This window comes from Oncorhynchus masou, chromosome 5, assembly GCF_036934945.1.
Source record: "Oncorhynchus masou masou isolate Uvic2021 chromosome 5, UVic_Omas_1.1, whole genome shotgun sequence".
Taxonomy (NCBI): Eukaryota; Metazoa; Chordata; class Actinopteri; order Salmoniformes; family Salmonidae; genus Oncorhynchus; species Oncorhynchus masou.
The window spans coordinates 48,487,486-48,505,421 of record NC_088216.1 but is presented as its reverse complement, the minus strand read 5'-3'; the positions used below and the strand labels follow the sequence as shown (position 1 = coordinate 48,505,421).

The 17,936-nt window shown below is 44.9% G+C and overlaps 1 protein-coding gene across 12 annotated transcripts in view; it reads right to left on the bottom strand.

The window, feature by feature from the left end:
• The window catches only part of nfasca (neurofascin homolog (chicken) a), a 153,284-nt gene that overhangs the window by 49,844 nt on the left and 85,504 nt on the right, over nucleotides 1-17,936 (bottom strand). For 9 of the 12 annotated variants that reach the window (XM_064965816.1, XM_064965813.1, XM_064965824.1 and 6 more), the window contains exons 4-9: nucleotides 16,028-16,045; nucleotides 10,132-10,237; nucleotides 6,724-6,920; nucleotides 6,415-6,537; nucleotides 3,097-3,267; nucleotides 1,804-1,854 (exon numbers count right to left, since the gene is read on the bottom strand). In XM_064965816.1, coding sequence (XP_064821888.1) covers nucleotides 1,804-1,854; nucleotides 3,097-3,267; nucleotides 6,415-6,537; nucleotides 6,724-6,920; nucleotides 10,132-10,237; nucleotides 16,028-16,045 — 666 coding nt within the window. The remainder of the gene's footprint in view (nucleotides 1-1,803; nucleotides 1,855-3,096; nucleotides 3,268-6,414; nucleotides 6,538-6,723; nucleotides 6,921-10,131; nucleotides 10,238-16,027; nucleotides 16,046-17,936) is intronic. The other 3 variants (XM_064965820.1, XM_064965825.1, XM_064965818.1) reach the window with 2 other exon arrangements.

Sequence of the window (17,936 nt, the reverse complement as noted above, 5' to 3'; positions counted from 1 at the left end):
GATCTGTATGGGATTAAAGCATGTGTTAGCAGTTAGCATCTCCAGAGCACTGAAAACAGAGATGTGCTATTGTTAGTGACACTTGGAGAGGAGAGAGGGTCTCTGGGATTAGTGCAGACAACTGGCAGAGGACATATGTACGCCATATCACCGCGACAAGTGACATTATAGCCGTGGCAATGCGCAGCCATGGCAACGTGTAGCCAATGGCACCGCTTGAGCGGGATCCTCCCATGTTGCACTGCAACCCCCGAGGGAAACTAGACCTAGCCCCCAGGGATAAGCTTACTACAACTGTGTGTGTGTGTGTGTGTGTGTGTGTGTGTGTGTGTGTGTGTGTGTGTGTGTGTGTGTGTGTGTGTGTGTGTGTGTGTGTGTGTGTGTGTGTGTGTGTGTGCGTGCGTGTAAGAGAGACAGGTGGTACAGCTCCAACCCGCTCCCATCCTCTCTCTGTGTGTGTGTGACCACGCATACGTGCACATTTGCATTTGCAAGCTTATAACTATTAATGAACATATCATGAATACAGATGCTATTTCTTGCATGCATGGTTTAGGATAATCCCTCTCTTATACCTCTGCCACACGACCGTCCCAAAGAGGGTCACGGTGTCTGTCCCCATTTTGTTCCTATGAGAGTTGCCTCACAATGGTACACATGCCACCCCTCCCAGGCCTACTCCCTAGAGCCAGAGTAGTTAGAACATATGCCACTGGTTCCCCCTCTGGCTATATAGGCTGGCTGTGGATTGGGCTTGGGTTAAGGGCTTTATGATAAGCAGTAGGAGTAGGAGCAGTAGGAGGTATTTTCATTTATTCTTATTTGACCTTTATTTAACTAGGCAAGTCAGTTAATTTTAAGAACAAATTATTATTTTCAACGACGGCCTAGGAACAGAGAGACCAAGGGGATGTCAGAGAATAGAGAGACCAAGGGGATGTCAGAGAACAGAGAGACCAAGAGGATGTCAGAGAACAGAGAGACCAAGAGGATGTCAGAGAAGAGAGAGACCAAGAGGATGTCAGAGAACAAAGAGACATCTTTCGAGGAGACCTTTTCTAATCCCTTTTTTTTGCAGTGCTAGCCTCTAGAGTACCACAGGGAGATTCTCCAAAGCTCTACTGTCACCACTGACTTAGTTTGGAGGGGCTCTAAAGCCAGGCTTGACATTGGTTGAGTTAAGGGACAAACTGGCCTTTTGTCTGTACAGCTGCTGAGTTACCACATATGCAATGAGTCAGCTGAAGGGAGAATTAGAGGTTATGCTAGGATAAAGGACCTTATGGGCAAATCAACACGGTTGTATTCTGGCAGTGAGAGGTCTTGGTCAGGGTGAGTGTCATTGAAAACAGCAGGGTGGGTAAATAAAACACCCCACGCTTGAATTAAATTGAGTTTAGTAAGGCTGAGCTGGCTGGTTATGAGGCCAGGGTTGAGGTTAAAGTCTCTGCTATAAAAAGCAATATCAGTGAAAAAGGTTGCTAACAGCATCCATTGAGGCTAGGCTGTGTTGTTAGCTGTGTTAGCTTGCTATGTTGGTCGCATGTCCATTGAGCTGACTGATTAGCAGGCTACATGGCTAGCTGTGTTAGCTAGCTGTGATGTTAAGACATCCATTGAGCTGAAGGATTAACAGGCTAGGCTATACGGTGCTAGCTTTGTTGATAACTGAGTCATTCAACTGACTGGTTAGCATGTGCAGGCTAGACTACAGTGGTAGAACGGTGTTATGAGAGTGGCACGGTACTGCTGGGGGTGAAGAATGGGAGGAAAAGGAAGAAAGCGTGTCTGGACTAGACTCACCACCGTACGGGTCAGTGGAGTTGACAGAGGAAGTGTCATTATACGGCTCCTCTGAAAACACACACACACAGCAGTCAGCGTGCAGAACACGCAAACACACACGTAAACACACAAACATGCACACACGCACACGCACTCGAACATACACACACACACACACACACACACACACACACACACACACACACACACACACACACACACACACACACACACACACACACACACACAATTATGCACACACACGCATGCCAACACTCACAACTACATAGCCTTTCCAGCTCTAAGAAAATCGTAGAAACTGAAGAGCTGCTTTCGTCCCTGCTTCAGAAAAAGAGAGATATCAACTTTAATGTCAACTGTAAAGAAGCAGCTTCCAGGACACGTAGACGACAATCACTGCTGGAGGAGAACACAGGCACAACAGCTCACACTGAGGAACAAAGGAGAATGTCCTGATGAAATATTGTACATGTCATGGCACCAGGCCACCTGTAGATGGAGGCATCTTATTTCTCATATACACTGAAAGGACAAAACATTGGGAACACCTTCCTAATACATTTACATTTACATTTAAGTCATTTAGCAGACGCTAATATTGAATTGCACCCCCTTTTGCCCACAGAACAAGTCTTAATTCATTGGGGAATGGACTCAACAAGGTGTAGAAAGCTTTCCACAGGGTTGCTGGCCCATGTTGACTCCAATGCTTCCCAGAGTTGTGTCATGTTGGCTGGATGTCCTTTGTGTGGTGGACCATTCTTGATACACATGAGAAACTGTTGAGCGTGAAAAGCTACCATCAAAGGCCCTTAAATCCTTTGTCTTGCCCATTCACCCTGTGAATGGCACACATACACAATCCATGTCTTAATTGTCTCAAGGCTTAAAAATCCTTCTTTAATCTGTCTCCTCCCCTTCATCTACACTGATTGAAGTGGATTTAACAAGTGACATCAATAAGGGGTCATAGCTTTCACCTGGTCAATCTACTCTCTCCACTAAGTGTATAATATGAGGCACACTGGTTGACCAGGTAGTAAATGATCCCATCTGAACAGAGCAATAGACCATGGCTACATTCAAAGCCTGTGTGTGTGTGTGTGTGTGTGTGTGTGTGTGTGTGTGTGTGTGTGTGTGTGTGTGTGTGTGTGTGTGTGTGTGTGTGTGTGTGTGTGTGTGTGTGTGTGTGTGTGTGTGTGTGTGTGTGTGTGTGTGTGTGTGTGCGTGCGTGGGCTCATGTGTGCGTCTGCGTGCACGCACCCATGTGTGTGTGTGTAGCCTACTTACTGGTCTGCACTTTGAGTGTGAAGGGGTTCTTCTGCTGGATAGTGTGTGTGAAGAGGAATCGGGCGTTGCAGCTGTAGTCTGTGTGGGAGTCTTTAGCCAGCACATTAGAGAAATACAGGTCTCCATTCAGACCCATGGACACACGCTTGTCCTGGGTTATAGGCATCATGGCTGTGAAGGGAGGGAGGGAGGGAGGGAGGGAGGGAGGGAGGGAGGGAGGGAGGGAGGGAGGGAGGGAGGGAGGGAGGGAGGGAGGGAGGGAGGGAGGGGAGACATACTAAGTCATTTAGACTTCATGCTTCATAATCAACCATAACATGATCTTATTTCAGAGGCATCCACTGGACTGGCCAAAATGAGTAGCCTGTATCTCATGTGAAATTGAAAAACGAAACCAAATAGACGTTACCCTCTAACCAAATAGACGTTACCCTCTAACTGTAACCTAGTCTCATTGGCTTGATCTTCTAACTAGTCTGGCCCCGGCTGAGTGTACAGTCGTGGACAAATTTTTTGAGAATGACACAAATATACATTTTCACAAAGTTTGCTGCCTCAGTGTCTTTAGATATTTTATTCAGATGTTTCTATTGAATACTGAAGTATAATTACAAACTTTTCTGAAGTGTCAAAGGCTTTTATTGACAATTACATGAAGTTTGATGCAAAGAGTCAATTTTTGCAGTGTTGACCCTTCTTTTCAACACCTCTGAAATCCGCCCTGGCATGCTTTTTCCGGATGTCCCAAACAATCGGAAAGGGGATTCATCAGAGAAAATGACTTTACCCCAGTCCTCAACAGTCCAATCCCCGAACCTTTTCCAGAATATCAGTCTGTCCCTGATGTTTTTCCTGGAGAGTAGTGGCTTCTTTACTGCCCTTCTTGACACCAGGCCATCCTCCAAAATTCTTCGCCTCACTGTGTGTGCAGATGCACTCACACCTGCCTGCTGCCATTCCTGAGCAAGCTCTGTACTGGTGGTGCCCCGATCCCGCAGCTGAATCAACATAAGGAGATGGTCCGGGCGCTGGCTGGACTTTCTTGGGAGCCATGAAGCTTTCTTCACAACAGTTGAACCGCTCTCCTTGAAGTTCTTGATGATCCGATAAATTGTTGATTTAGGTGCAATCTCTCCCAGCGCAATATCCTTGCCTGCGAAGCCCTTTTTGTGCAAAGCCATGAAGACAGCACGTATTTCCTTGCAGGTAACCTTGATTGACAGAGGAAGAACATTGATTCTAAGCACCACCCTCCTTTTGAAGCTTCCAGTCTGTTATTCGAACTCAATCAGCATGACAGAGTGATCTGCAGCCTTGTCCTCGTCAACACTCACACCTGTGTTAACGAGAGAATCACTGACATGATGTCAGCTGGTCCTTTTGTGGCAGGGCTGAAATGCAGTGGAAATGTTTTTGGGGGATTCAGTTCATTTGCATGGCAATTAATTGCAAATCATCTGATCCCTCTTCATAACATTATGGAGTATATGCAAATTGCCATCGTACAAACTGAGGCAGCAGACTTTGTGAAAATTCATATTTGTGTAATTCTCAAAACTTTTGGTCACGACTGTATGTAACATGTAACAGAGTACCATGCCTGTCCCCTCTAGCAATGTCTGGACACAGTGGCAGCCAGTGGTGCCAGCCATAGACAATATATCCTATCTAGGGTTCTATATCTATGGTGCCAGCTAGGTCAGCTCTAGTGTAGTGTGTGGGGCCCTGTGTGAATGTTAACTCCTAACACAACAAGATGCTCCCGACAGATGATCACATACTTGGTAACTATAAAGAGCGAAACGGGCCAATCTGGTTGTCATGACGATGCCCTAGGTCCAATCATAACCCAGCCAGTGGTATCATGAAGTGGTGGTGTGCAATTGCGAATGGACAATGTGCTATAATAATATGATCACTGTATTTTCTAATCTACTGTAAGTATTCTGTTCATAGTGGCCCCATGGCTAATGCTCAGCATGTCTAATAAAGATTAAAACTGCTTCCCAAATGGCATGCTTTTCCCCACATGGTGCACTACTTTCGATCAGAGCCCTACGTGCCCTGGTCAAAAGTAGTGCATTATATAGGCATTAGGGTGCCATTTGGGATACAGCCTTACTGAACTGAACTGAATGGCTGAGGAGAATATAGTGGACACCATTAGCTGTGAAGGACCTCTTGAGTCTGGGCTCTTAAAATGGCTTCTGTCGTCTCTTGGGTTCTGCTCTCTCAGCTCTTTACCCAGCCGAGTCAGAGATTCACATGCATGCACAGACACACACAGACATATTTTCAGTTGGTCAGCAGTAACACACACTGCTATAGAAGAGGACAGAGAGAGAGAGAGAGAGGACAGATTGAGAGTGAAATGTGTTAAAGGTTTCTAGACAGGAAGAGTGAGTGAGAGAATAAAAGAGCAAGTGGCCAAGACTATTTTAATTATGATAATATTGTACATCTCCAAACATTGTTACGTCATGCCAATAAAGCACATTTAATTGAATTGAGAGAGTGAGACCTGTTGCCTCAAGAAAAGGGCAACCGGTGAATAACAAACACCATTTTGTACTTTAACTATTTGCACTTAATATAACATTCATAACGTCTTTATTATTTTTTATGTTTGTGAGTGCAATGTTTACTGTTCATATTTATTGATTATTTCACTTTTGTTTATTATCTAGTTCACTTGCTATGGCAATGTTAACATATTTTTCCTATGCCAATAAAGAGAGAGGAGAGAGAGAGTCAGATAGAGGGGGACAGAGTCAGAGTCAGATAGAGGGGGAGAGAGGGGGGAGTCAGATAGAGGGGGAGAGAGGGGGGGAGTCAGAGTCAGATAGGAGGGGAGAGAGTCAGAGTCAGATAGAGGGGGAGAGAGGGGGGGGTCAGAGTCAGATAGAGGGGGAGAGAGGGGGGAGTCAAAGTCAGAAGGGGAGAGAGTCAGAGTCAGATAGAGGGGGAGGGGGGGAGTCAGAGTCAGATAGAAGGTGAGAGAGTCAGAGTCAGATAGAGCGGGAGAGAGAGGGGAGGAGTCAGAGTCAGATCGAAGGGGAGAGAGTCAGAGTCAGATGAAAGGGGAGAGAGACAGGCAGAGATAACGAGAGCAAGAGAGAGAGACAGAGATAAAGACAGACAGACAGAGAGAAAGTCAGACAGAGAAATACAGAGAGAAAGACAGACAGACAGAGAGAAAGACAGACAGAGAGAAAGACAGACAGAGAAATAGACAGACAGAGAAAAAGACAGGCAGACAGACAGACAGACAGACAGACAGACAGACAGACAGACAGACAGACAGAGAGCTAGACTCACCGCTGTCCATCCAGAAGGTGAGCGGAGGGGGCAGACCAGGAGGAGGGTTACAGGCCAGGACCAGGGGAGATCCCTCACCCACTACCACTGGCTCCAACACCTCCTTAGGCCACAGAGGAGACTCTGACAGAGGGAGAGAGAGTTTTAGATACTTATTACAAGTCATATTCACTTGCTAACATTTCAGAATGTAGACTATAGTTTTTTTTGTGTCCATGCAAATGTCTTTGTGTGTATCTATCTATGTGTGTGTGTGTGTGTGTTTGTGTGGGTGAGTGAGTGCATGTGTATGTGTGTATATCTCCTCACTGGACACTCGTAGTAGGATCTTGTTGGTCAGCGCCGTTCCAAAGTCGTTGGAGGCAAAACACTGGTATTCACCCTCGTAGTCCTCTGGCCTCCCTCCGCTCCGGAAGCTGATTTCCAGCGTTCCTGAGCGCTTCCGCATCGTCACCCGCGGATCCTTCCCCACGTTGAAGAACTTCCCGTTCCGTCGCCATGAGAACCTGAGACGCCATGGAAACAGAACAGAACACAATAACTGGGTCAATCCTAGAACTAGAAAGCAGGAGTAGTCAGTGATGTAAGAGACGTGTAAATTCTTCAGGAATTGGTCCTGGGCCCGTATTCATGTCTCAGATGAAGTGTCCCGGTACAGGATCAGGTCCCCTCTGTCCATGCAATCTTATGTATTATGATCTCAAAGACTGTTCCTAGATCAGCACTCCTACTCTGAGAAGCTGGTCCAGGTCTGTTATGTCAAGCATTGTCTAATGCTTCTTTATCTCAACCACTAATGGGCAGTTGAGCAATTTGCGCGGAACACAGATTAAGGACTCCAGATTAAGGACTCCAGATTAAGGACTCCAGATTAAGGACTCCAGATTAAGGACTCCAGATTAAGGACTCCTAAAATGAAAAAGCACTTTCAAAGGAGACTCTTGATTTGATAAAGCTTTTAGGGAGCCAGGAGTAAAAGACTTAATCTGTGTCTGTGTAACCACACAAAATGATTTTGGATTGAGAAGCGCTTCTGATTGGTTAATGAATGAATACAAGCACGCGGTTACATAACTGCTCGGGCTGCTATTTTGAAAAGGGGATTACTGTCATATTTACTCAACATACAGTAGAGTAGACAGAGTCGATTCTAGTCCCATAGCTCTGTCTGTGGCAGACTGTAGGACCAGGGTAATAGAACCACAACTAGAGCAGGACAATGGGTGTCTCTCTAGGATGCTGTATGGGAGCCAACAGGACTGATTGGGACTGAATGAGTGAGCGATCCCTCTCTGAATGATTTATAAGCATGAATAGTAAACTGGCCGCATCATTCTAGCACAATGACTTGCCTAGGAATGGAAAGAGGTGTGTGTGTGTGTGTGTGTGTGTGTGTGTGTGTGTGTGCGTGTGCGTGTGCGTGTGCGTGTGTGTGTGTGTGTGTGTGTGTGTGCGTGTGTGTGTGTGTGTGTGTGTGCGTGCGTGTTTAACTATTCTTGTAGGGACCAGTAGTCCCCACAGGAATAGTAAAAAAAACAGACATTTGACCAACTGGGGACATTTTATTAGTCCCCACAAGGTCAAATGCTATTTCTAGGTGGTTTAGTGTTAAGATTAGAATTAATGTTAGGGTTAGAATTACGTTAAGGGTTAGGAACTAGGGTTAGTTTTAGGGTTAAGGTTAGGAGCTAGGGTTAAGTTTAGGGTTAGGGTACAGGTTAGGGTTAGGTTTAGGATTATGTGTTAGGGAAAATAGGATTTTGAATGGCGTGTGTGTGCATTTGTATGTGTGTATTATGAGTGTGTATTGTGTGTTTGTTATGAGTGTGTGTTATGTAAACCCTCAATGTGCCTCGAAACAAACAAAAAGCACCCCTGAATGAGACCACTGTCCTCAGCTGGTCAGGGCCTGGTTACGCAACTTCACATGGGGTGTGTGTGTGTGTGTGTGTGTGTGTGTGTGTGTGTGTGTGTGTGTGTGTGCGTGAATGTGTGCGTGTGGGTGTGTGTGCGTGTGTGTCTGTGTATGCGTGAATGTGTGCGTGTGGGTGTGTGTGCGTCTGTGTGTGCGTGAATGTGTGCGTGTGGGTGTGTGTGCGTGTGTGTGTGTCTGTGTGTGCGTGAATGTGTGCGTGTGGGTGTGTGTGCGTGTGTGTGTGTGTGTCTGTGTGTGCGTGAATGTGTGTGTGTGGGTGTGTGTGCGTGTGTGTCTGTGTGTGCGTGAATGTGTGCGTGTGGGTGTGTGTGCGCCTGTGTGTCTGTGTATGCGTGAATGTGTGCGTGTGGGTGTGTGTGCGTGTGTGTGTGTCTGTGTGTGCGTGAATGTGTGGGTGTGTGTGCGTGTGTGTGTCTGTGTGTGTGTGAATGTGTGCGTGTGGGTGTGTGTGCGTGTGTGTGTGTCTGTGTGTGCGTGAATGTGTGCGTGTGGGTGTGTGTGTGTGTGTGTAAGTGGGTTCGTATTAGCCCATCTGATGGCATGAGAGAGGAAAGGAGTGAGGGGAACAGGAGGAGGTAGAATAATGGTTTAAAGGGGACACAGGCTGGCATATCAGGTTGAGGCACAGGGGAGGGTGGTGTGGGGGAGGAGGAGGGGGAGGAGGTGGTGGAGGAGGGGGAGGAGGTGGTGGTGGTGGAGTGGGAGAAGGAGGTGGTGGAGTGGGAGAAGGAGGAGGAGGTGGTGGAGTGGGAGAAGGAGGTGGTGGAGTGGGAGAAGGAGGAGGAGGTGGTGGAGTGTGAGAAGGAGGAGGAGGTGGTGGAGTGTGAGAAGGAGGAGGAGGTGGTGGAGTGGGAGAAGGAGGAGGAGGTGGTGGAGTGGGAGAAGGAGGAGGAGGGGGTGGAGTTGGAGAAGGGGGGGGGGGTGGTTAAAGGCAACATAGTTCAGTGTGTTCCTATTGTGATGACATGACCAGAGATGGAGGGACAAGGGAGAGGAGCAGGCGAGGGGAGGAGTGGAGGCAAAGAGAGAGGAGGAAGCAAGGTGAAAGCACTTGTCAGGTCTGGATAGCGGGGCACTTGTCAGCTTGGGAATATGGGGGGTGGCTGGATGGCTGTCATGGGGTATGGGGTAGGGGCAGGGGTGGGTGGAGTGCAGGCGATGGGTTTGGGATGCTGACAAGGTTCAGGTGGGGGTTGGAATGGGGTTGAAGGTGGAGGGTAGGGGGTGAAATGGGGTGCAGGATGGCACACTGGCAGAGCAGTGCTGACCTATTCATGCTCAAACTAATGACTGTCATCCTGTATAACTGTCATCGTCAGAGAGAGAGAGAGAGAGAGAGAGAGAGAGAGAGAGAAAGGCCATGGTAAGGTAACAGTAGGGCAGATCGAGAGGGGGGAGGTTGAGAGAAGTGAGACAAGATATAACAGGGAGAAAAAAAGAGTGAATATGAGAGCGAGAAAGAATGAGAGCGAGAACAAGTGGAGACACCCAGCTCCAGCAGTGAGAAAAGGAGGGGTAGAGTGTGAGATAACGACAGAGTAGGAAAGTATGCAGGATGGAGAGAGAACAAAACAAGCACAAACAAAAAGACAAAAGAATGATCAGAGAGAGAGCGAAAGAGAGAGAGAGAGAGAGGGAGAGAGAGACAAAGCAGGCGAGAGGGTGCAGGAAATGAGAGACGACAAGCCGAGTGGAGGAGGGAGGGAGGAGAGAAGCGATAGATGACGGATGGACAGAGAGAAGGATGGAGGGATGAGAGGAGGTCTTTGTGTGTAACTCACGTTGGCACGGGGTTCCCCTTGGCCTCACACTCAATGATGATGTTATCTCTGGGATCAACAATGTAGTCCTTCAACGACTGTTTCATAATGGTGGGAGGCTGCTTCACTGGAGAGAGAGTGAGACAATGGAGAGAGAGAATGTACCGAGAGAGAGAGAGAGGAAGAGAGAGACAAAGGACAGAGAGAGAGCGAGAAAGAGAATGTTCATAACCTCTAACTTACCTCTAGCCCTAGTAGGCATGTACTGGACATTTAAAAATAAAAATATAAAACATGAACAAGTATAGGAAGCATTCTTCGACCCTGCTGCTGGAGGACTGCAGTGTGTGTGTGTGTGTGTGTGTGTGTGTGTGTGTGTGTGTGTGTGTGTGTGTGTGTGTGTGTGCGTGCGTGCGTGTGTGTGTGTGTGTAGGCTTTTGTTCTAACGAAGCACTATAACACACCTGGTTCACCTAATGAACTAAACAAACAGTAAGACCTTGATGAGCTGAATCAGGTGTGTCAGTTTAGTGTTAGGAGATAAGAGACATTGCACCAGACAATACACATCACCAGACATCACCCCCCCTCCCCCCAGCACACTCACACACAATCACACCGTGGCCATATCCAGGAGGAGTGAAGGAAGAAAGGAGAGCATTAGCCTATGGTGTAGATGAATTGGTTCCATTGACTCTGTGTATTCTCCCCTCCCTCTGGCCTTAACACAGCTGTGCCCACTCTTCTATGCACATTTCATTTCCCACTTACGCCAGATGATTCCCCACTGTTTCTCTGCCCTGCTCCACTTCTAGATCACTGAGCGCTAGGGGATCACTCTGCTCCTTCTGCCTCAGCACCGACACTACACAGCAATCAGGCCCAGCCTCAAAGAAAACTGTTTGCGCCCTCCCGCTGTACAAACTAGCCTCAGTCGAAAGGAAAGCCCACTTGCCAAGATGTGCCAAGGTGGGAGAGAGGAACGACTGTGTGTATTTGTGTGTTCCATAAATCTTGTCCAGAGCAACCACAGTCTTATAGGGAATAGCCCAAGTCTGACGGAAGTTCCCTGGCCAAGATAGAGAATCTTCTGTTAGAGGGAAAGAGCGAGGGGATTTCATCGCTCATTACTATTCTCTCTATGTCCTCAGTTTGGGGTTGCCGGCAGTTACCCAACTGCTGTTAAGCACTACTTTAAATGTATAGAATAGATAACAACTGTAGTCATCCACCCGTTTGTGAGTCCAGGGGTTAAAGCAACAAACAAACAAAAACATGACTAAAACTTGACTGGGGCCAAGTTAACCTCCCCTTTCATGTAAGAAAGTCATGACAATGGCTTTTAGTGAATGAGGATCATTTTGTACAGTTTGAGTTTGACCAATACCAGTACCCTTGGGGGAGGGGGGGGGGGGGGTACAGGACAGGACCGAGTTGGGGCAGGACCTAGTTTAGGAAACCCTTGACCCGCGCACACAAAAAAACACATACACACACCTATCTTATTTTGCTGCCATACTGTTTATGATTATTCTTATTTCTCCTGTTGCCAGTCACTTTCTCGGAATCCCTGCCTACATGTACAGTGCATTCAGAAAGTATTCAGACCCCTTCACCCTTTCCACATTTTGTTAGGTTACTGCCTTAATTAGTTTTTACTAGGATTAAATGTCAGGAATTGTGAAGAAACTGAGTTTAAATGTATTTGGCTAAGGTGTATGTCAACTTCAGACCTCAACTGTATGTAAATGTGATATTTCTTTTTTTTTTTTTGTAAATGTGAAGTTTTCTTTTTTTATATATACATTTGCAAAAATGTTGAAAAACCTTTTTTTCTTTGTCATTATGGGGTATTGTGTGTAGATTGATGAGGGGGAAAAAAAATATATATATATATATATATATATATATATATATATATATATATATATATATATATATATATACTATTCAAAAAAAATAAAGGGAACACTTAAACAACACAATATAACTCCAAGTCAATCACACTTCTGCGAAATCAATCTGTCCATTTAGGAAGCAACACTGATCACATGCTGTTGTGCAAATTGAATAGACAACAGGTGGAATTTATTGGCAATTAGCAAGACACCCCCAATAAAGGAGTGGTTCTGCAGGTGGTGACCACAGACCACTTCTCAGTTCTCAGTTCCTATGCTTCCTGGCTGATGTTTTGGTCACTTTTGAATGCTGGCGGTGCTTTCACTCTAGTGGTAGCATGAGACAGAGTCTGCAACCCACACAAGTGGCTCAGGTAGTGCAGCTCATCCAGGATGGCACATCAATGTGAGCTGTGGCAAGAAGGTTTGCTGTGTCTGTCAGCGTAGTGTCCAGAGCATGGAGGCGCTACCAGGAGACAGGCCAGTACATCAGGAGAGGTGGAGGAGGCCGTAGGAGGGCAACAACCCAGCAGCAGGACCGCTACCTCCGCCTTTGTGCAAGGAGGAGCAGGAGGAGCACTGCCAGAGCCCTGCAAAATGACCTCAAGCAGGCCACAAATGTGCATGTGTCTGTTCAAACGGTCAGAAACAGACTCCATGAGGGTGGTATGAGGGCCCGACGTCCACAGGTGGGGGTTGTGCTTACGTGCAGGACGTTTGGCATTTGCCAGAGAACACCAAGATTGGCAAATTCGCCACTGGCGCCCTGTGCTCTTCACAGATGAAAGCAGGTTCACACTGAGCACATGTGACAGACGTGACAGAGTCTGGAGACGCCGTGGAGAACGTTCTGCTGCCTGCAACATCCTCCAGCATGACCGGTTTGGCGGTGGGTCAGTCATGGTGTGGGGTGGCATTTCTTTGGGGGGCCGCACAGCCCTCCATGTGCTCGCCAGAGGTAGCCTGACTGCCATTAGGTACCGAGATGAGATCCTCAGACCCCTTGTGAAACTGTATGCTGGTGCGGTTGGCCCTGGGTTCCTCCTAATGCAAGACAATGCTAAACCTCATGTGGCTGGAGTGTGTCAGCAGTTCCTGCAAAAGGAAGGCATTGATGCTATGGACTGGCCCGCCCGTTCCCCAGACCTGAATCCAATTGAGCACATCTGGGACATCATGTCTCGCTCCGTCAACCAGTCTGTTGCACCACAGACTGTCCAGGAGTTGGCGGATGCCTTAGTCCAGGTCTGGGAGGAGATCCCTCAGGAGACGATCCGCCACCTCATCAGGAGCATGCCCAGGCATTGTAGGGAGGTCATACAGACACGTGGAGGCCACACACACTACTGAGCCTCATTTTGACTTGTTTTAAGGACATTACATCAAAGTTGGATCAGCCTGTAGTGTGGTTTTCCACTTTAATTTTGAGTGTCACTCCAAATCCAGACCTCCATGGGTTGATAAATTTGATTTCCATTGATCATTTTTGTGTGATTTTGTTGTCATCACATTCAACTATGCAAAGAAAAAAGTATTTAATAAGAATATTTAATTCATTCAGATCTAGGATGTGTTATTTTAGTGTTCCCTTTATTTTTTTGAGCAGTGAATATACAGTTGAAGTCGGAAGTTTACATACACTTAGGATGGAGTCATTAAAAATTGTTTTTCAACCACTCCACAATTTATTTATTTTTACCTTTATTTAACTAGGCAAGTCAGTTATTTTCAATGACGGCCTAGGAACAGTGGGTCAAACTGCCTGTTCAGGGGTAGAACGACAGATTTGTACCCTGTACTTTGTCAGCTCAGGAATTTGAACATGCAACTTTTCAGTTACTAGTCCAACACTAACCACTAGGCTACCCTGCCGCCCCAAATGACTTGTTAACAAACTAGAGTTTTGGCCAGTCGGTTAGTTCATCTACTTTGTGCAATTTTTTCCAACAAATGTTTACAGACAGACTATTTCACTGTACTATTGTTTGTACAGATGAACGGCACTGAGATTGAAGGAAGACCTTGAAATACATTCACAGGTACACCGCTAATTGACTCAAATTATGTCAATTATCAGGAGCTTCTAAAGCCATGACATAATTTTCTGGAATTTTCCAAGCTGTTTAAAGTCACAGTCAAATTAGTGTATGTACACTTCTGACCCACTGGAATTGTGATACAGTGAATTATAAGTGAAATAATCGGTCTGTAAACGATTGTTGTAAAAATGACTTGTCACGCACAAAGTAGATGTCCTAATATATATATATATATATATATATATATATATATATATATATATATATATATATATATATATATATATATATATATATATATATATCAGACCAAAGGACAGATATCCCCCGGTCTAATGTCCATTGGTCTGATGAGGCCAAACTAGTAATTTTTGATTCCAACTGCTGTGTCTTTGTGAGACGCAGAGTAGGTGAACTGATGATCTCTGCATGTGTAGTTCCCACCATGAAGCATGGAGGAGGAGGTGTGATGGTGTGGGGGTGCTTTGCTGGTGACACTGTTGGCGATTTATTTAGAATTCAAGGCACACTTAACCAGCATGGCTACCACAGCATTTTGAAGCGATACGTCATCCTATCTGGTTTCGCTTAGTTGGACTATCATTTGTTTTTTTACAGGCCCAACACACCTCCAGGCTGTGTAAGAGCTATTTGACCAAGAAGGAGAATGATGGAGTGCTGCATCAGATGACCTGATCTCCATAATCACTCGACCTCAACCCAATTGAGATGGTTTGGGATGAGTTGGACTGCAGAGTGAAGGAAAAGCAGCCAACAAGTGATCAGCATATGTGGGAACTCTTTCAAGTCTGTTGGAAAAGCATTTCAGGTGATGCTGGTAGAGATAATACTAAGAGTGTGCGAAGCTGTCATCAAGGCAAAGGGTGGCTACTTTGAAGAATATAAAATATAAAATACATTTTGATTTGTTTAACACGTTTTTGGTTACTCCATGCTTCCATATGTGCTAGTTCATAGTTCCGATGTCTTCACTATTATTCTACAATATCAAAAGATAGTAAAAATAAAGAAAAACCTTTGAATGAATCCAAACTTTTGACTGGCACTGCATATATGTTATTAGTTATACTTATTTTGATATTGAAAACTGCACTGTTGCATAGGACTTGCAAGTTCAGCATGTCACTTTACTTGTGAATTTGACAAATAAAACTTGAAACGAAATGAGTATTATAACAGACACAATAGACACAACAGAAGCATTTCTGGGGTCATCCACAAAATGAGTCAAAATAATATATATTTTTTTAAATCAGATTTTTTTATATTAATGAAGACATGCCAAAGTGCTATAACTCAGCATGTCCATCTGTGCACTCTGTGTGTTATTCCACTGGATGTCAGAAGGTGAATTCACCAATTTGTAAGTCGCTCTGGATAAGAGCGTCTGCTAAATGACTTAAATGTAAATGTAAATGTAACCTCATAAGGTCAACCCTGCTATGTGAACTGAACTCTCGTTTGAATATGGTCAAACTATTCCTTAAATATTTTGTTTAAAAGAAACATTGAACATATAACAGTCATAGTGTAAGAGCAGGTGAAATCATTCTACTCTTTTTGGCCATTTCCTGTTGTTTTTTTCTGGTGGAACACAAAGTGGGTCGAGCAGGATGCCTGTCACCCATAGATTGACAGTCTATAAACGTTTTACAAATTGTTGTTGTTGTAATGAAGCTTGCATTCAATTGCCCCTCCCAGTTCCACACAACAAGCTTCCATTCCCCCTGTTACAGATGTATGGCTGATTTAAGATAAAACCCTGTTACTTACTTTGGCACTTAATAGGCACTTACTCTGTTTTTTATTATTTTTTATTTAACCTCTTGAGATGGGAAACAGGTTCATTATTAAATTGAATGTGTGTTCTTTACGACTGGAATGTTAAAGTGAGTTACACTACCCAAAAGGGACTCATTTCGTGGAATGACCCTACTGTGTTAATAGAAAAACACTTACGGTCCTGCTGGATCTTTGCTGTTGGTCCCAGACAGAGTACAAAAATATACAGAGAGAGAGAGAGAGAGAGAGAGAGAGAGAGAGGGCGAGAGATAGATGTTGCAGTTGCTGTTAGTGATATTAGAGGGTTCATTAAAACATTGGCCTATAGCAAGAGCATGTCTACAGCATTAAACAATGTTCCAGTTGTGGAGTTATGTTATGAAGTAGTTATGTTATGGAGTAGTTGTGTCATGGAGTAAGTATGTCCTAAAAGAAAAGGATGCGGCAACAATGTTATTCTACTCCAAAAAAACAGTCATTCTACTGTTATACCCATGTTATGTAGCTAAAGTACATTTATATTAGTTATACGATTAGCTAGCTGCGTAGAAAGTTGAGTGACGACACTGACTATGAATATGTCCTGAAGCAAATTAGCACAATAAGATGGAAACTTACCTGTTGATGGATTCCACATGGCGACATGGTTGGTTTTCAGGGGGGGAGCGGCAGACAGAGAAAAAGAGAGAGGTTATATGATCGTCACAGTCTGCTAGCATCGGCATGGTAAGATAACCGCGAGCTAAGAAGACCCCACCCACTGGACACACACTGGTTGAATCAACGTTGTTTCCACGCCATTTCAATGAAATGAACCAACATGGAATAAACATTCAATTGATGTCTGTGCCCAGTGGACAGACATTTGGAACAATCTGTGATAGTACTATAACTGAGAAACTAAAATACAAATATATTTGATTATTTCCCACTGCATGAATTATCACAAAACAGTACATTTAAGTGTATAATATATTTCCATAACGGATGTTTTTGGTTGACGTAGCTGACACAGTGGTCCAAGGCTGTGGGGCTGATTGAGAGTCCCTCCCCTCCCCTTGATGTAATGTTCCTAGTGTGTGTGTGTGTGTGTGTGTGTGTGTGTGTGTGTTTTCCAAGGCTATGGGGGGGGGGGGGGCTGCCTATAGACAGGTGAAACACCCAACCCCCCCCAGATCTTTCATTTAGTCAGAATAAGCCATGGTCACATGGGAGGGGTAGGGGAAGGGTGAAGGGAAAGAACCTAAGAAGGACATGACAACCCTCATCAATAGAGGTCACCACTGGGACCTGGGGAGGATGGGGGGGTGGCTGGGGAATGAGAACAGAGATAAATGAATCTCTCCTCAGCTCACATTAGAGACATACAGTCCTATACACAACACATGGTACCATTCATTCCTCTCAGTTGTGCCTGTACAGCAGTAAGTGAGAAGCAGAGGATTCCACTTTTCTCTGTTGTCCATCAACCACCTGGGGCCTCATTTATAACCGTTGAGTAAATTTAACACTAAATATCTGCGGGCACCATTTCTGAAAATATTGAGATTTATGAACTTGATGCGCGCCATACAAACGCATGTTTCCTATTTTAAATTAGACTTGTAGTGAAACTGCGCGAGTGAACAAGCATTATAGCACCGCATGAAAAAACGTCCATCGTTCACCTTTTATGGTGACAATAATGCCCTTATTTGCTGATACTTTGGCAGTATTGGAATTAGGCCAATACAGTATCTGAAGGAAACTTGATCAAATGTCTTTGAAGTTGTTGGCAGAATGTTTTCTTTTTCAGTGGGCCTACTTACAGTAGTAGCCTATACACACTTCAATGAATCAACTGTATTTTCACCTGTTAAATTCTACAGTAAGTTATTAACCGCTCTAGCTGTCGAAAGCATAGGCTTCAGCAAAAACTAGAAATTATCATAGCCTTTCTAGTAGGCCCAATTACATGAGAGATGGTCATGGTATGGTTACTTCCGGAATATGAAGAAAAGGTGAGGAATTTATTCTGCAGTGGTTATGATACATGTAAGCTATTATGTTTATAAATTAAATATTGTCTACTTGAGAAATTTGACAT